Genomic DNA, 19,144 nt, shown 5'->3' with positions numbered 1-19,144 from the left:
CCTCAGATACTGGAGGTAATGGGGCCCTTTATATGTTTAGCTGTCCTTTGCCAACAACAAATTGTCACTCTTTTTTGTGATGAATATATGCTATATGGTAATTTATGGACCTAGTAGGTATCTAAAGTCATTTGCCACTGTTGCTGTATGTAGGTTTTATTTTATTTGTTTTCTATCTTATATTTTGAAAATGTACAATCCAGCAGTTTTTTTCCCTTTTCATTTTTTTGGGGCCCCCAAGAGAGTAGGGCCCTAAACTATAGCTTGTTTAGCTTATACGTAAATCCGGCACTGGTGGGGAAATAAAAAACTGAAGCGAGCAGGCTTTGCAGGGAAGTTTCCACGCTCCAGTTGAGAAGCTGAGCTGACTCCGCCTAATCTAAGGCGGCTCTCTGAACAGATTCCGTGCTGCTGCTGATTACGCGGAATATCATGCACACCCGAATGTGCATGTCTCTTCTTTTCTCCCTTTTCCAAATTCCTAGCAACGGTGCCGATTTATGGGGATTAATCTGTAAGGGCGCTTGAACTGCAAGGAGGAACCAAATGGCTGGGCAGCGGGAGGGTAGCCGAGCCCCTCTGAGCGGCGCGCCGGATGGCGGGCGTTCTCGGGGGCGGGGCCGAGGCTGCTGCGGGCAATGAAGGCACCGGCGCAGGATCTGAAAATGGAGTGCGACATCCTGGACGCGCTGGAGGCTCTGGGGTGAGCGGGACGAAGGCGACGCGGCGGAGCTCGGGGCGAGGAAGTTGGGGTACCGCTGCAGAGAGGTGGTTCGGGAAGGCCGGCTGGAGAGGAGGGCCGCTCGGGGATGCGCATGCAATCCGGTTCAAATCAAGGCACCCCTTTTCAATGCAGTAGTAGCACCCCTTTTAAATACTCGCCGCCAGTGCCTTCGCTCCCTCTGAAATCACGGGGTTCCCCTTGGCCTCCCCTTTGATCCACGTGTGCGTGGGAGAATTGTTCGTGGAGCCCGGGGTGGACCAAGTGCGGTATTTGCGCGCGCGCACGTGACACGCTTCCATAAATCTGCTGCTCTGATTCTGCTGGTCAAAGCCTGGGAGAGAAATCAAAACTGTTTGTTGTGAATACAGGTTTAAAAAAGAAAACAAAGACCTCCGGGTATCGGGGGGTATATAAATTCAAATAATAATAATAAACAAATAAGATCCAAGTCTTAATGAATAATAATAGGTAGACATTTGTTTCTCAACTTCGCAGTGTCATGTGTTTAACAGGCACATAGTCTTGATTGCTCACTGAGTACCAACTGCTGAGTCCGCTCTGTTGCAGCAGTATTTATCGCTTCCAAATGTGCTAATTTGATTAGTTGAATAGGAGTGCTCCCGCTTTGACCAAAGAACTTTGGTAATACATGCAAAATACATGCATTATTTTTTTTTAAAAAAAGAATAGCTGGAAGTTAGGTTGGTAGAACACCATAGTAGTCTTGCAGTAATTGAAAGTAAAAATAAGTGGGTACAAATGATTATATTCTGATGTCCCACTGGCAGCCCAATCCTCCTAACATGATCACAAGGAAGAAAGCTCTGTGGTTTCAGTGTCACAGCTTCCAAGTAAGGTTGCTTAGTTATTGCAGCCTTAAACTTACTTAACTGCCCTGGCTTGCGCTTTCTTGATGGGGAAGAAAATGTACATATTGAGATGGAAGAACCCCCAGGTTTTATAGTTTGCCATGTATGCTACCATATTCCAGGGAGTTTTTATCTTCTTCATGCCCCGTGTGTGGTGTCCCTGAATGAGAAATTGGCATGTGGCAAAACTAGACTCAAAACGAGATTCCATCCAACAAGCATTGGAGAAGTGTGTAAAAAATAAAAAAGGCACAATGCATTGAGGCTAGGATTACAGGCAGGGTGTAGGTCAAATGTTGCAACTGTAAACTCTTATCATGTGCTTGTATTTCACAGATGGGAGTTTTAAATGAATTTTTGTATTTCATTCTTAGTTACATAAAATGTTGCTTTCTTTTTATTGATTTCACTCACACAGCAGCACAATACTGCATGCATAATTGTGTGTGTTGGCTTGTACAGTGGTACCTATGGTTATGAACTTAATTCATCTGGAGGTCTGTTCTTAACCTGAAACCATTCTTAACCTGAAGTACCACGTTAGCTAATGGGGCCTCCTGCTGTTCTCATCCTGAGGTAAAGTTCTCAACGCGACGTACTACTTCCGGGTTAGCGGAGTCTGTAACCCGAAGTGTTTGTAACCTGAGGGTGTATGTAACCAGAGGTACCACTGTACTGTACTCGCTTGCTTCTGTATTTTGTAGCAGGTGAATCAGAAGTTCACATTTATCCAGCAATGTTATAGGTGCTTGTTACAGTTCAAGCTTTTATGAACATCCTGGAAAGTTCATAGCAAAAGCCCATCTGGTCCTGCATCCTGTTTTTACAGCGGCCAACCAGATGGAAAGCCCACAAGCTCCCCCATTTTGCTCTCCATCAACAACTAGTCAAAGGCATATTGCCTTTGATATTTGAAGTACTACATAGTCTGTATGATGCATTTAGAATAACCTAGGTGTATGCCTTGGAGTGCAACGTGTGCAGTTACGCTTGGCATTTGATACAGTTATTGGCAACATGTTGAAACATTGCTGACCATTCTCTAAAAATGTTAGTACAAAAACTTCCATGGGATTTCCATCCATTTGCAGTAACAAATTTACAAACTTGTAAAGGTAAAGGTAAAGGTACCCCTGCCCGTACCCAGTCTTGCCAGACTCTAGGGTTGTGCGCTCATCTCACTCTATAGGCCGGGAGCCAGCGCTGTCCGCAGACACTTCCGGGTCCCGTGGCCAGCGTGACAAGCTGCATCTGGCGAGCCAGCGCAGCACACGGAACGCCGTTTACCTTCCCGCTGGTAAGCGGTCCCTATTTATCTACTTGCACCCGGAGGTGATTTCGAACTGCTAGGTTGGCAGGCGCTGGGACCGAACGACGGGAGCGCACCCCGCCACGGGGATTCGAACCGCCGACCATGTAATCGGCAAGTCCTAGGTGCTGAGGTTTTACCCACAGTGCCACCCATGTCCCTACAAACTTGTAGTTGGCTTTAAAAAAACCCAACGCCCCTGATTAATCAGGCAGAAGAATTTGATCTTTTAAATTATTTGAATACAGTGTGCATATAAATGCATGTTAAAAGAGGCATTCTCACTTCTCACACACAGGAGGAATGGTTCTTCTAAGATGAAAACATATTCTTCCGAAATAGTTTTATCCCATATGTGAATTTATTTGATAGATTAAAACTCATATAATCAACATTTGGTTGCCGCCTTAATAAATAATAAAAACAATGGTTTAATTCATTTCTGTGGAGTCAAGAGATGGAAGGAACAAATGACATAACGGTAAGAAGTAAAGTTGTTCCCCACCCCCCAGCCAAAAAAACCCCAGCCAGTTCTTTTGTTACTACAAAAAATAATGTTGAGAGGCGTAATTTTACATTAGGCACTCCTCTGCATATTATACAGATTTGTTGTCGCTAAAACATATCCATATTGAAGTTCTGTTTGCCTTAAACATTTTTAAAATGGGTAAACAAAAAGAGTTATTTTTGATTCACAACCACTTTAATTGCACACACTCAACTATCCAACAATAATACACTCTTACTTTTCAATAAAGGAATATTTGTGAATGACTGAATAAATTCCACAGTGAAACATTTTTTCTACTTTTAAATTTTAATTCCTGTACTTAGGTCATATGTTTTGTGTTCTGTATTTTGCTCCCCAGGTACAAAGGCCCTCTTTTGGATGAAGATGCCCTTAATAAAGCAGCTGAGAGTGGTCTGGCTTCACAAGACTTCTGCGATCTTTGTGTTTGGTTAAGTTCCCAAATACAGCCGTTGTGTGACTTGGAAGAAAGCATCTCCTCAACAGCTGGTAATTTGACATGATTTTAATCTGTTGGAATCTTGTTTGTGTGTTTGTCATAGCTTTCCATTTTGTAATTTATCTATAAACATCTCATGAATGTTTCACTTTGGAAATAAATTTGTTGTGGAGATAATTGAAGTGATTTTTGACATTCTGCTGTGATATTAACACGATTAATGAAGAAAAGTAGTGATGTTTCTACAGTCTTTCTAACCTGGGGAACTGGATGTATTATCGAAGGGGGGGAATTGTGTTTGTTTTGTCACCTGATTGAACAGATCATGCACTCAAAAAAATTAAGAGGATTCTTTTATATTGGTGAACATGACCCTAAAACCTTCATTGCTTGAACCGAAACTCAAACACAAGCACTTTAAAACAGGAAAGGTACCTGACTTCGCCCTACAAAGGCAGACAAAAAGAGACCCTAGCCTTTTTCAGGTGTAATGAATGGAATGCAGAAAAGGTATCACATGTGAGTTGAGGCAGTGGAGAGAAACATATTAGCTACACACACACAGTGTCGATTTCAGTTGCCTTCTAGCTTGTGAAACTCTGCAGAGCTGGGAGCCTCTTGTATGCAGCCAGGAGCAGCGAGGAATGAAGCGCCTTATATTTTTCTTGTTTTCCTTTCCCCCCTCCAATGTTAAAGGTGTGGTTTATTTTCAGGTGCGGGTTATATTCAGGCCAATACGGTAATGGGTTTATACTTGTTGTTCTTTGCTGCTGCAAAATACAAAATACCCTGCACAAAAATAAATTCAAGTTGTGTTTCTCTGCCATTCATTCTGTCTTTTTGTTGGACTGACTTAATTCTGGAGGATATGATATTAGTTCAGAGCATCACATTATTATGATTTTTAAAATTAGTTTTTTTCAGCAAAATGTTACCTAAAAATCTTAAGAGCAATTTGTATGATATTTTTTTCTGAATTAGTTCACCTGGTTCCCAACTATTTTTTTAAGCACCAGAGCTGGAACCTGATACGAGGGTTTTTTAAGTGTATGACACTTTCTTCCCCTATATGTTCTGTTAAAGGTGGTGAAGACGTTGAAAGTTTACAGCTTGAGATGAGTGGCTTTTTAAAAGAGCTGGCTTGTCCATATTCAACACTTGTGTCTGGAGAAATTAAAGAGCGGTTAAAAAAGAAAGAAGATTGTCTTAAAGTCCTATGTAAGTTACCAGAGTCTTTCTGTTTGCAGTTTTGCAGGTGACTGTTTTGTTTCACACAGCATTCTGGAGACAGAAAAGGCCCACTTTTTCTGGCCTTGTACAGCCTACATCCAGTCTTATGCATCGCAGTAGCCGCATGGCAGCCGAGAATAATATTTGAAACCCGGGTACAGTAGTTTACAACTGAACAAAAAAAGGTCCACTTTATGCTGCCATATATCTGCCTGTCAGGAAGTCACAGGGCTGGTTTCCACTGCTGACTTCTACCCCATTACATTTCTGCATTTATAATTGGGCAGAGGATGGTTTGCGTGACCTGGGCTCTGTTTGGAATCAGGCAAACATTATTTCTAGACCAGCTGCTCCTTTCAAGAGTGCAGCCTGGTTCTTGCTAATCTTTCTCCAATTAATTGTGACAGGATTGGTCAGTATGAACCAACCAACAGATTATTTCCTCTCAGGGGGAAGAGGGAGCAATGCTTTCTCTAGATGTGGATTTCCTAACACGTCATTAAATTATTGACTGATAATCTGAAAAGGAAGTTTATATCAAAATATATTTCAGATGCATTTTTCATCGTTCAATTATTACTTAAAACATTATTATGTGCAACAGTTGTAGCAAGAGTGTGGAACCCAGGAACCAAATTCAGTTCTTCAGTCCTCTGTTTGGCCCCTGGGACTCTTCCCAGGCCACTCCCCCTCTCCCCAAGCCCCGCCCCTCACTGTCCCTGCCCTCAAGTGCTTTTGCTGGCCTAAATGTGTCATTGGATTGAAACAATGCCTCTTGCTTGCCTGGATAGAAATGGGTGGAAGGGGAGATTTCTGACTTTTGCATGGCAGTGCAGCAGGCAGCATTCCAAAGGCCAGGCTCCACCCACATTCCAAAGGCCAGGCTCCACCCACATTCCAAAGGCCAGGCTCCACCCACATTCCAAAGGCCAGCCTCCACCCATCTGTGGCTCCATCCACTTTTGCCTCTAGTCCTACCAACCATTGGCATGTGGCCCCTGCAAGGTTGCTCACTGCCTGGTCTCTGTAGCCCATAGGCTGAAAAAAGTCGTAACACTGACATGGCTTTTAAATTCTTTTCCATTTTTTCTTTGCATCTTGTTTAATTTTCATATAGCATTAATCTTACTGGTTTGCTTGTTGAAACACATTCATGGATCCTTCTCTAGCTTTTATGTATCTCCCCCCCCTCCCACTCCAGTATTTTTAAGCACAGAACTTCAGGCTTTGCAGATATTGAAATTGAAAGAACGTAAAAGTTCTCATTTGACGAAGAATAATGACATCCACCAAGAAATCCAAATGATCTGCGATGTCCTGAGTCTACCAAAGTCATCATCTTCATCTTCTGATATTCCGGTCTTATTAAGCAATATAGAGTCAAAGGTACAGTGTGTATTTTCTACCTTCGAGTGCCATTAGTTTTGTACATCTGCACAGCCCCAGTCCCCTGTAAAAAAAACACCAAAGAGTTGAAAGGGCGTTCTCAGGGTGACAGGCAGATAGGATACCTGCTTAGGAGCTTTTTTTCAGTGGGAACTCACCAGAAGTCGGTTCCAACACCTCTCAGGTGAGTTCCGGCACCTCTCAGGTGGGCACCATTGCCATTCTAAAACATAGAGGGAGGCGCTCATGGTGAGTTCTGACACCCCCTTTTCTAGAAGAATGGCACAGCTAGTAGTTGCTCTGAAATGCCCTATGTTTTTGTTCAACTGGAAAGAATTATGGCATCAGGGGAAGCCTGCATAGTTGTTGCCCATAGTGCCCCACCTTGGGCAAAAGATTCCTGCATTACAGGGAGTTGGACTACATGATCATCATGGTCCCTTTCAACTACAGTTCTGTGATTCTATGATTCCCCACCCACCCACCCTCAGGTGTGTGTGGTAGCGATGGAGCCTGCATTGGTAAGGACAGCCATACAACCCCTTTCCTCATTAGATGTCCCTTCATGTGTGAAGAAATCTGCACAGGAACCCAGAAAGAAGTCTAGGTGACTGTAGCAGCTCTTATGTGTGGTAGCTGTTTTGCCTGCCCTTTGACCCTCTCCACGCTGCTGTTCCCTTGCTTACTCTGGCTGCAGCACCTAGCATCTTCTCACAACAGCAGCTGAAGAAGAAAGGTAGTGTTTCACTCCTAAGTGAACCAGCCAGGGAACACGGCATTCTTCCATACTTGGGCACAGGCAGGAGGAGTCAGTCATGTGGTGAGGGGGAAGAAGCATCTGGCCTGCCTGTGTGAATCATCTCATAAGATGACATTGAGAGAAAGGATCCAGTTGTCTTTGTGGAAATTCTATTGTACTTTAGTGTCACTATGTAGATACACAGGATTCTTGTCATTGGTTTTATATAAATATATGTATCTTTTACTTTTTCAGGTTAAGGACATTTTATCAAAAATGCCAAACACTTATGTGGGCAAATCTCTGCTTAAAACTCCTTTGAATGCAGATCAAATGGTAAAAATTAAGTTTTTTCACTTTTATATTCAGTAGCATACAAATACCTGCTGAAATTGATTGCGGCTTTTTGCTTTTCTGTCTTTATTTGGATCAAAAGTGAATGCATTCTTCTATGAGTTTTGACATAAAAGAAGAAATTTGTAGCACCTGCAGTTGAAAAGTGTTGTGACTATTTAAAGTATTTTCTGTATTTTAGACTGCTATTGAACTGTTTTGTGCTCCAATGCCATAGGGAAGGTTGGAAAAAATAAACGAGACTCTTCTCAGTGAATATGAATGCCGTCGTCGTATGTTAATGAAGCGCTTAGACGTAACTGTACAGTCCTTTGGTTGGTCCGATAGAGCAAAGGTAAACATGTTTTATCAACTTCCTGGTAGCTGACTCTCCTGTGGTTCCATAAGCATTTAATTGATGATGCACAATTTGTTAATATAACAGTTTTATATTGTAAATACTAGAGAGAATCCCAGTTACTGGTTTCTCTCTACATTCAAGGGCATGGTGGGTTGTTTTTTTTTTAAGGGATTGTATTAGATATTTTTCTGTTATAAATACCAGTTCAAAGGTATACATATAGCCAAGAACTATGTGTGCAACTGCAGTTTCTTTGAAATTCCTTCTGCATGAGTGCTGGCAGCTGAAGAGACAAGCTGCTGCTTAAACTGAAAACTGGCTTGCAACTTTGGCAGTGGGAGCTATGAAGCAAAAACAACAACACCTTAAAATAAAGCTCTGAATGCATGTATGATTCATTCTACCTCCTAACTGCAACCTTCCTCATCTATAGCATTACTCAAATAGCGACAAATGTTGTTAAGGCGTTCGGCCAGCTGTTCCTCTTGTTGCAAGGACAAGTGATACTAGACTGCAAAAAGGAACACATGGCATATTGGACATAACTTAAAAGTGCTCCCCGCTTTTGTTTTAATATTTCTGCAACTCTGCAACATGTCTACATTTATTTTTAAGGTGAAAACAGATGATATTGCAAGGATTTATCAACCCAAACGTTATGGACTCTCTCCTAAATCAACTATTTCATTAGCCCATCTTCTAGCAGCTCGTGAAGACTTGTCAAAGATCATAAGAACAAGCAGTGGATCGTCACGAGAAAATACTATTTGCTCAATCAATAAGGTATGATTTCCCCCTCATGCAAGATGAGCTTTAGGAGCTTTCTTGAGCTGACCCAACCATTCATAATACGCCAGTGCTTGTAAACATGTCTAATGTGTGAAGTGCTTAATAACTGAATGTCTTCCTGGTAATCTAATGAGGTTGGTAACTGTGCACTGAGGAATCTGAATTCCTCTGGCTTTATTATTATTATTGGATTATTTATTAAATTTGTATACCACCCCTATACCTGTAGATCTCAGGGCGTTGATAGGAGAGCATCCCCTGGAAGCCCCATGTGCTCAGTGATAGGGGAAATAGGGAATAGAAACGTACTAAAATAAAATTTAAAAACTTTGCTTCCATTGCAGGTCTTGATGGGAAGAGTACCAGATCGTGGAGGCAGACCAACAGAAATTGACCCACCACCACCTGAAATGCCCCCTTGGCAGAAGAGACAAGATGGTGGTGGTAGAGGGGGAAGAGGAGGAGGTCGAGGAGGAGGGGGTGGCTGGGGGGGAGGGGGTGGTGGTAGAGGAGGAGGAGGGGGTGGAGGTTGGAGAGGAGGGGGAGGGGGTTTTCAAGGGAGGGGAGGAGGCTACGGTGGGAGAGGTGGGTATGGCGAGTCATATGGTGGAAGAGGAGGGGGAGGAGGCTACAGGAGATACTGATACCACTAAATGTTAACTGACACAAACTGTTCATTGGGAGTCTGGGATAAATTGTAGCTGACTTTGCAGCATGATGTTTGAATTATGTTGGTCATGCTTTTTTGAAAATTACAATATTCGGTTCCCTATAAATCACTTTGCTCATGATAGCTTTCCTCCACATGCAACTTCCTTTTATGAGCTTGCATGTACGTGTGTGCATTTGTCAGACGTGATGATCTATATGTGGTCTAAAACCATGGTTAGCAGGGAGTTCCTGTATGCAGCGTCTGTGAGAGACTGCGAGCCCAGAGAACATGCAAGGTTTTCTGTATAGAAGTGATAACTATGTAGAAAATGTTCCATGTGCGCAATGGCCTTAAATGTTTTAAGTGTAAAATAGCGGTTAAAGAAGCAAGTGGATTTTTTGACTCTGAGATCTGGATTTTTATGTAATAAGAGAAGCTTCGGAAACATGAGCATTAACAAAATAAAACAGAATATAAAATTAAAATTGATTTTCTTTGTAAGTTTTCAAATTGCAGTGATTCCCTCAAACGTGGGAAGCATTGTATATTAGATTTGGCCTCCAATTTCTTCAAAATGTTTATGAAAAATGTAGAAATGTATACTAGCTGTAATGTTACCGGATTCAAAATTAAAACTGCAGGAGGTTTCCATGAAAATGCTGGGGGGATGCAAGTCTGTATTTTTTTTTTTGCAGTGACGATAATTGGAGGTCTGCATTTTTTGGTTGGCCTTGCTAGCCAAGCCAAAAATTGTGATTGCCAGCAAAAAAAGATTGCTCCTTTCCTGTAGTTTCCACTGGAGGAAAGTATTCCAGCTTCACCTGATGCATGGCCAAGTCTCTCTGCTGAGTAGCTGCTGAAGGTGTCTTCATCTCCTCACTTCTCTTTCCTGTGAGAAAGAAAGGGGGATAGTGCAAGCTTCTGCTGATGCTTGATGGTGCGGCACAGAGACCCACCACTGAGCAGCGGCTGCAGGTAACTCCCCCCTCTCTTCTCTTCTCTGCAAGAATGTGGGGCCTCTTGCTCCAAACTTTCCTCCTAACCTTGTAGCTGAGGAGGACTCAGGGAGCACAGCAAAACTGCTGGGAGGATACCCAACAACTCTTACTGCTTCTAAGTTGAAAGGAAGGGTTTACACACCACGATGTGGTGAGCATAATTGCCAATGCCATAACCCAATATGGAAAAGACAAAATTCCAAACATCAGGAGTTCCATAAAATTGACCTATACCATGAACTTACAATAAAACTAACTGGTCCCCAGTGTGTTCTACCAGAGTTGGCTGTTGAGAAGGAAGGAAAAAATGTGTGCGCATGGGCCTAGAAATGTTATCCTTGCAACTTTCCCCTCCCACCTGATGTCATTCTTACATCATCGTTGCTTCCTAATAAGTAAGCACAGGGGCTGGAAATATTTGACAAAGCTAACCACTAGAGCAAGCAGAAGAATAGGACAGTGGAACCTCGGTTTTCGAGCATCTTGGGAACTGAACAATTCGGAACCCAAACGCCGAAACCCAGAAGTAATTGCTTCCGTTTTCAAACACGCCTCGGAAGTCGAACGGCTTCTGAGGTGTGTTTCTCCGTTTTTTCAATGGATTTTGCTGACCGCCCATTGAGCCTTGGTTTTTGGATATTTCGGAAGTCGAACAGTCTTCCGGAATGGGTTGCGTTCGAAAACCAAGGTTCCACTGTTGGGGCCTCTTTCTTGCATTTCTTTCCCTGGGAGAAAAACGAGTTTTTGTCCTCCTTCCTTGTATACAGAGTTACGTACATACATATCCTAAGCTCATTCTAGCTGTTAGATAGTACAGAGTTGGTGTTTTTAGTTAGCTGTATATGGAGAGCAGGTTATAAAACTATCCCCAGCTAGAAGGAAAGAAAGCAAAGGGTGGAATATTACAAATATTCTCTCTTCCCAAGCATGATCGGCTTGCCAGATGGAGCCACCCCCTCTCCTCCCCTACATGCTGTTCTGGGGTTCTGTGAGCCAGAGGTTGGGGAAAGCCTGAAAGTCTTTGCACAGGGCTTCCCTTGACAGCATTCATTAAGTAAATTCCACCCTAAGACATCTATCTACCCTGTTTTTTAAAATGTAGACTATTTTTTTTAAAACATTCCTCACCCTTTGCAAATTACAATATATTTCAAAACGGTAAATTACTGGCAGTTTTGATCCCTATACAGGTGTGTCTTGTCAACCTATTAAAAATGCAATAAATTAAACTTGCCTGATTTTTGAACGTTTCTATAAATCAGTTTTTTGTACGTTTTAAACCTGAACTGTATTTTGTGAAACACATTTTCTGTAAATAGTTTTGTGTTAAGAGCAATTCCATTTATGTTTGAACACTTTCCTTTTAAAAATGCTTGTGGACATAGTGAAAACCTTGTGCTTTTTGACAACCAACTGGAGAGTATTTTGTGTTTAAGAAATAGGTTGTTTACACCTGTGAGCACTGAGAAATAAAGTACTGTAAAGCTGTCATCAGTGTAGCTTTTTGTACATTGAATACTACTGGCTAGCTACAGTCTGCAAGAGGGGCAGGCCTGTGATCAGGAACCAGCAGTATGGGGAGTGGCAGTGGCAATGGTGCTTGAAATTAAATAACACAAAGCGGTAGATCAGGGCAACTTCTATTTTTCTTCAATCTATTTTTCTGGAACGCTGCATCATAAGCAGTGTTTTCCCATGTCTCCCTTCACAGCTGGCAGTTGCACCACCCCCACCCCCCCGATCTCCAGGAAGGGACAGTCATAGCTCAGTGGTAGAACATCAGCTTTGCATGCAGAATGTGCAAATGTAGAGTGGCCATGGTCAATTTTTGCATGCAGCCCTAGAAGATGTGGCCCCTCATGCTGAAAAAGATGCCTCATCTCTGGTAAGAATACAAGAGCCCTTCTGGATCATGCCAAAAGCTAGAGGCCTATAAGAATCTCATAAGCATTTGTGAGTCTCAGCAACTGATATTTGGAGGCAGAACATAGCCACTGACATCCTTATCCCCCATGAATTAGTTTATTCCTCTTTTAAAGCTATAATAATTGGCGGCCATCACTACAACTTGTGGCAGCAAATTCCCTCATTTGCCTATGCACTGTGTGAAGGTGCTTTCTTTTGTCTGCTCTGAACCTTCCAACATTCAGCTTCATTAGGTGGCTCCAGTTTCCAGCTTTATGAGGAAAGAAGAAAGACTTCTCTTTATCCATTTTGCCCATGTGATGCATAATCAGGAGTTTGAAGTAGATTACTGGGAGAAAGCAAAAGTTAAAAAGGCAGATCAAGAGATTATCATAATTCACCTGAAGCTTGGTTCTCTTACAAATGTGATCTACATATGGACAGCTGTTATTTATTCTTTGGCATCATGTAAGAACTAGTATGTTTCTAATTTGATGGATGCAGTTAATTCTCAAGCCTTCATGTCTGTCTGATGGTAAATACCAGCTGTCACCACGTGGGGTGCACCTGCATTATGAAACATTCTCTGCATGGAACTGAGAGAGGCAGGATGAAAATCTCAGCACTTTATGCCAAAAATAATTATGGGAATTGCATCTGGCTGATCAGCTAAGAACTGAAAGTCTTTGGAGGCTCTTGCCAGACCCAAGGCTACCACAGATAGTTTAAGAACAGAGCACAAAAAATTACTGTGTAACTTAATTTTAATAAATATCAAACAAAAAAATTGCACTTTAGCCAACCTTTATAGCCTGTACATTTTATAGATCAGTTTCTTTGATTGTCATAGTTTCACATATATCACGGTCAATGAAAGCAATTTATTTAAAGAAAAATAACACACAACTGGTGTTATAACGTATTCCCAATACTTTTTATTTTATTTTACTATTTTCATCTTGTTTGGACAACAGTAAATGAGAGGTGACTGGCATAAATATAAGACAACAGGCCTAACAAGGTGCCAAGTTTGCGTTGCTTTGGCTTGTGTATTTGGCACAAAGAATGCTGAAGGAAAGACGGTAAGTTAGGTCAATACCACCCACGGACAGCTGAATGTCCAGATACTGTCTTTCAAAAAGTTTGAAATGGCTGCCATGCGTGTGCTAGAGCAGTAATACATGCACTTTCTTGCACTGGAGATGACCCATACCTATGTTTCCTTGACAAAACCGTACTTGTTAACAGAACTGTGCTTGTGGCACCAAAGCCTTGCCACAAACCATGCATGCAGCTGCTTGAGAGGATAAAACTACAGCCTAAGCATATGGGAGTTCACCCCAAGATAAATCCCAGTGAGTTCCACAAGGCTCATTGTCGTGCAACTGTCCCCAGAATTAGGACCTTCATTTATTTTATGTACTCTGGTCTAGCCAAATATCCTGAGTCAATATAAAAATACTGAATGACGAAGCAGTGCAGAATCATAAAAACCAATCGTTCACAGAGGTTAAATTTCAGCCCAACTCAGAAAGGCAACTATATCAAATGCTCTTCAAAATGGTAACAGCTGGCAAGAGTTGCCACTGAAAAGACTGTCGTCTAAGTCACACCCTGTTTATACGTCAGATAGTTGTGGCATTCTTAGCAGAGAGAGCCTCATTGGATCATACTGGATGTGAAGGGCTTCCTTCAGATAACAAGTCATTTGGGCCTTTAAAAGTCAGTACCAGTTTTCTGAAATCTGCACACAAATTAATTAGCAAACCAGTCCAAATGTAGCTCTTTTAGGGCCGATGTAATTTGTTTCTTCTTACTATTTCTTATTAATAGCTTGGTCTGCTGCACTCAGGACAAACTGAGCTTTCCACACAGTCCTCAACGGCATTTCCCCATTATGCTAATCAAATCTAGGTTTACCAATACATGCATGTTGAGGGCAAGGTCTTTGTTTCCTGGGAAAGGGTACAACTAGTGCCCCATGTGTAACTTGAAAAATGCACTCCTACTCATCACTGCTCACGTGGGCCCAGGTAGCATTTCCAAGCAGCATCTTACCCAGGGCAGGTGCTCCTATCTACTACCATATTTACTAATAATTAACATGCTTGTCTTAAACAAACTGATTATCAACCTTCCTCAATCTCATAACTCACTCTAAGCACCCATTAAGAATTTTGACTGCCTCACTGGGATTTGAGAAGGTGAGCTATAATCAGGTACCACCTGCCTACTAATGACACTGTCATGCAAGACCTCGCACCATTGCCATGCAGATGTTAAAACAATGTGTGAGACAAAATGGAATCCAAGTCCTATGGCTCAGTTAACCACTCCATAAACATTCAAAGATTCTTACAGAAGGTTAGTTTAAGGTGAAATCCTACTATCCTCTCCATGTTTTGGGGCAGAAAACAAGGCATGCCCCCGAGAACACCTCATTGCAACTGTGGAAACCACTGCCATCAGTGCTCAGATGACAAGGAGGAAGGGAAATGTGTGTGTTACGAGTAGACCAACTAGTCTAACACCAGTTTTGACTGGATACTTTGTAGGTTTGCCCAGAAAGAAAATGGCTGCCTGTGAGAAGACTGCTGAAGGAGGGCAAATGTTTGCAAAGGAAAAAGCAAACTTGCCAGATGTGTCAGTTTAGCTTTTCATTTCTATGTTCCCTAGATTGTTCTTGTTTAGTGTATAGCTTCTAAGAATCAACACAGTTCACATAGGTTTTAGAAAATCATGCTTGGTCAATTTTAAATATTACATATATATTTACAGTTTGTAAAGTGTAGTTACTTTATCAGCTCAGCTAACAATAAGAACAGGTGCTAGTTCCTTCAACTCACAAATTTACATTACAGAAGCTGCTCACATAAATAATCTTACAAGCCTCTTACTCTAGGCTTTGTAAGTGAAAGTACAAAAAAAGTTATTTAACCATGAAATTACTCCAAAAGGAGTAAGCATACACAGTGGAACACAAGTAGAAACACCACCATTTCTGGGCACATCATAATGTCATTCTTGTAAAAAATAAATTATAGACTCAATTTGAAGCCAGAGATTTAACCAGAAGTTGTGAATAAATATTAACACAAGCTACAGAAAGGGTCACAAGTGTCTGATACCATATTTTACAGTCCATCGTTTATGTGTCAGTTCTAGAATCATGATCAGATGGAAATCTAAAGTGATTTTCGCAAGACAACACTAAGCAGCTTTTAGCATCTCTAATGCTATTTGTCCACAGGTCTAACGAATACGTATTGATTGTGCAGGGCTACAGTTTTGAATTATTAATCTTAATTATGCCAACCCTCCAAGGGCAGTAAGGTTGGCTGTAGAGGTAGGGGGTGTATCCAGCACTGCAGTGTCATTCGCATAACAGGCGCCTGCGCACATAATAAAGTTCCCCCTCTTCCTTTCCTGCTGCCTGCAGTCAGCCCCCCCACTCCACCCCCGCCACCTCATGCCCTCAAAATGTGCTCCAAATGCTTGTGAGATATTCTGGAGCAGATTTGTTTTGGGGGAGGGTGTGCCGGTGGTCCATGAGCAGATTTCGGGACCGTTGTTTGTGTTAACCTTGTTCGCCATGCATACTGAGAGCTACACTGAATTCCACCCCTTGTTATGAAGGCAGCAAGAGTAATTCTTGCCATAATTCCAAATGCCGTCATTTCCGCTAAACAAAGGGCAAACTGTTTGAAACCTGTTGACAAGGCATGCATACGCCCACAAGTACTAATATCAGGCAGGACAGGGAAGACTGAACAGGAATACCTCTGTTTAAAAACCTGCCGCTCTGCATACGTTTGAATGCATCGCCCTCAAAGGTCCCATTGCCTTTACTGTCCTCCTGGCTACAAGCAGTCTCCATGTTCCCTGCTGTCCAATATGTGGTTTCTTCGAATGCTGAGGAATTCAATTTTCTTATGTGCCTGTTTAAGCCGTAGCTTTAAAGCTTCATTCTCTGTTGTAAGGATGTTTCTCTCCTAAGCAAAAAACACAGGTTGGTGTCATCCGAGCAGAATATACTTTAAAGAACAGTTTCGGTATCTACAGTCCTCCTTAGCAGAAACACTTGCTTGACTAGCATCTTATTCTCCAGGTTCACTTAACTATTATTCAAATTATAACAGCTTGAACAGTAAATGGAGTGAAAAATAAACAGCTGTCTGCATAAGAGAGGAGCAATTACTGCTACTGCATCTCTCAAGAAAACGAGACATGCTCTCACGTGCAAAAGACAACATTTAATCAAGACTCTAAGAGAACACATCTGTCTAATATATAGTTTTTTGCCTTATGCATTGTAGGCAATGCGAAGGGAGAAGGAAAATGTCGCTCCATCCCAACCTGACTACAAGAAAATGGCAGAGGAATGGATTTGATGGTAGCTCTGCCATTCTCTCCCCAGCCCAGTCAATGAGATTACAAGGTGGGATTGCTTTGTTATCAGGCTTCCACCCCAATGACACTCATTAGGCAGCCGACAGCTACTTCCCTTAAAAGTATCACATCCCTTATAACTATTTGACATTTAGCAGTAGATATATCAGGGATGTTACCTACCAACTGAACAAAATTGAACCTGGGTCTTCCCAGTTTATTCTGACTTTCTCAAACTGGTTCCCATTTGTCATAGTGGTAATACTGCACACTGTGTTATTTATTACATGTGATTATTAGAAACTGTTTGCAGTACCTGCTCTAATTCCTGGTATGTGGGTTTTAGAGCACAGGGCTCCTGCTTTGCTTTTTGACTGCAGTCCTTGTTTTCCCATTTCACATACGCCTTTTTACGACTAAGAACCGGGCTGGGACACGGCGACAGCGGAGTAGGCTGCAGAAGAGTGTTTTCAGGTAGCGTTCCTGGCTCTCTCTGTTGCCTGGGGAGCCCATCACTATGTGCCACCACTAAGTCAGTTTGCGTACTCTTGTGTACCACAGACGGCTTTAGCCTCACTGAGATCTTTTGAGCTGATACCCCCATAAGCATAATAGTTCTGTCTTTGCTCCCTTCACTGTGCTCCACAACTTCTCCGTTAGGAAATGGAAATCCTCCCTCCTCCAGACCTGTAGGGGATGGGAAAACGAGGGGATGGGAAAACACACAAATATATAAATATGGGAGATGAAAGCAGGGCAGTGGTTAAAATGAGTTGCATGCTATCCTTTAAACTTAATTATCAAAGTAGGTGAGATGCTTTGCTGAAATAACTACGTCTCATTCTTCCCAGACTTCTCTTTCTATCCATTGTTTCCCACTTACTTAATTAATATCACTCCTGGCTGCATTGGTGAAGTGAAGAATCAAAACATCTACATGATCCGTAATGTGGAGATAATAATATAGGGCTTTTGCGAGCATTACTGAAAATTTATTGAAAACATGTATATCTTGCTATTCCACTTTTTAAAGAAAGGCACGCAACGTGGTTTACAACTAGGATTCTAACTCCCATAATCCCTAGCTAGCAGGACCAGTAGTCTGATATGATGAGATCTGAAGTCCAACCACACCCAGGGACCCCAGGTTTAAGAAAGGCTGCTATATGGGGTAATGGTGTAGGAGTGGAATGAAGTTGGGCTAACCCATTTTCTTCATTCATGAATTCTTCATAAGAAACTTTCTCACCATGCATGTGTTCTTTGAGCCCCATGGGACAAAGACTGGATGCAAGGGCTGAAGCAGGGCTGTTGTCTACTGCTGGGACTTTGGCTCTTCTCTTGCATTCAAATACAACCAGATCTTTGCATTGCTTGTGGCAGTTCATTCCACAATCTGCAAACAAATACAAACAAGGAACGGTCATTGGCTTGAAAGCAAAAACTAAGCAGGGGGAGGGGTGTCATTTCCCACCCCATGAAGCCAAAGTTCTTTCCTCTGTAGAAACCCCACAAAATGCTAAAAAAAAACCCAACTTACAGCACAAGTTGATGCATGATTGACTCTACTATGTCCAATGTTGCTTACTCCCTAGTAAGTGTGATTAGGATAGCAGCCATAGTTGTAATAAGCAAGGATGGAGTAGTTTCCTTTACTATGAGTTACTTCCTGTGCCACTTTCATATTTATTAATGCAATATTTAATTCAGATCACATGGCTGTGTTACATTCTGCTGCTGCTGCTTAGTATCCAAGCAATACAATCACCTACCATTTAATGTCCAAAATGTGTGAGTGTAGGAGGGAATGATTCCTTAAATTATCTAAGTTGTTTTCTAGAAGGATGCAGGATCTGGGAGCTGGAAGTAGCCAGGGGGTGGGGAGACACTGGGGGTGACTTTGAGTGTTTCTAGGTAGTTCGTGCTAGACCCTCTGAACTTCCTACAGATTGAGACTTTGTCTCTCAGCTTATTCTTAGGTCTATTTCTCAAAGGAAAAAGTTTCACAACACAAAATGGGGTCATGGATATGGTAAGGCACTCTTAGTGTAGAACCACAGCACTGCTGTCATTTATAAGCCCTTTAAAATCATTAACAAAAGCAGAATGTGTTACCTTTGCATCTATATCCTTGTTTAATAACTCCCCAGAGCTGAAAATTCAAGCAAAGACATATTATCACACTACAGTGAACTTAAGACAGTAGACTCATACCTTTCCTCAACCTCAATTCACTACTCCAATTCTGCAAAGTCATCCAATCAAAATGACCCACCCGCATATCTGATCTGAGGCTTTCTGATTCTCCTTTTCAAAAATCAGTGCTCTGCCCCATTAAGTTCAGACTAAATCCCCAAACAGAAAATCCAAGTGCTTTTTTTTCTGGGGGTACTCAAAGGTAAGCAGTACCCGCAACTTTTTTTAAAAAAAAAGTTAAAAGTGTAGCACTTACTGTGACAACTTCATGGTACCTGTGCCTTCTTTTCTTAGAA

At 41.9% G+C, this 19,144-nt stretch overlaps 2 protein-coding genes and 1 long non-coding RNA gene across 4 annotated transcripts in view; 2 read left to right on the top strand and 1 right to left on the bottom strand.

The window, feature by feature from the left end:
- LOC310766679 overlaps positions 1-11,849 on the top strand; it is a 320,477-nt gene extending 308,628 nt beyond the window's left edge. Inside the window, exon 2 of the long non-coding RNA XR_014550349.1 lies at positions 11,047-11,849. This is a non-coding gene — a long non-coding RNA (uncharacterized lncRNA). The remainder of the gene's footprint in view (positions 1-11,046) is intronic.
- Positions 572-11,849, top strand: FAM98B (family with sequence similarity 98 member B). Of its 2 annotated transcripts, none has more exons than XM_083618375.1 (9): positions 572-703; positions 3,772-3,920; positions 4,954-5,088; positions 6,302-6,486; positions 7,481-7,561; positions 7,797-7,913; positions 8,535-8,702; positions 9,053-10,362; positions 10,426-11,849. In XM_083618375.1, the coding sequence occupies exons 1-8, from the start codon at positions 639-641 to the stop codon at positions 9,350-9,352; spliced, it is 1,200 nt and encodes a 399-aa protein (XP_083474501.1). In that variant the 5' UTR covers positions 572-638; the 3' UTR covers positions 9,353-10,362; positions 10,426-11,849. The 2 variants fall into 2 exon arrangements, with proteins under 2 accessions (XP_083474501.1, XP_083474502.1); XM_083618376.1 differs by having other exon boundaries at positions 9,053-10,370.
- Positions 11,850-13,009: 1,160 nt separating this feature from the next.
- The window catches only part of RASGRP1 (RAS guanyl releasing protein 1), a 43,165-nt gene continuing 37,030 nt past the window's right edge, over positions 13,010-19,144 (bottom strand). The window contains exons 14-17 of the mRNA XM_083613040.1: positions 18,768-18,804; positions 17,902-18,048; positions 16,969-17,339; positions 13,010-16,255 (exon numbers count right to left, since the gene is read on the bottom strand). Of these exons, the coding sequence (XP_083469166.1) occupies positions 16,124-16,255; positions 16,969-17,339; positions 17,902-18,048; positions 18,768-18,804 (687 nt within the window). The 3' untranslated portion in view covers positions 13,010-16,123. The remainder of the gene's footprint in view (positions 16,256-16,968; positions 17,340-17,901; positions 18,049-18,767; positions 18,805-19,144) is intronic.

Source organism: Podarcis filfolensis (assembly GCF_964270895.1).
Source record: "Podarcis filfolensis genome assembly, chromosome: 1".
Lineage (NCBI taxonomy): Eukaryota > Metazoa > Chordata > Lepidosauria > Squamata > Lacertidae > Podarcis > Podarcis filfolensis.
This window is presented reverse-complemented; position numbering and strand designations above follow the sequence as displayed.

Excerpts from the sequence above, each read along its gene's own strand:
- FAM98B (XM_083618375.1), top strand. The coding sequence starts at position 639 with ATGAAGGCACCGGCGCAGGATCTGAAAATGGAGTGCGACATCCTGGAC. Across the intron at positions 5,089-6,301 it reads AGATTGTCTTAAAGTCCTAT|TATTTTTAAGCACAGAACTT; the intron begins GTAAGTTACCAG and ends CTCCCACTCCAG. Across the intron at positions 7,562-7,796 it reads CTTTGAATGCAGATCAAATG|GGAAGGTTGGAAAAAATAAA; the intron begins GTAAAAATTAAG and ends CCAATGCCATAG.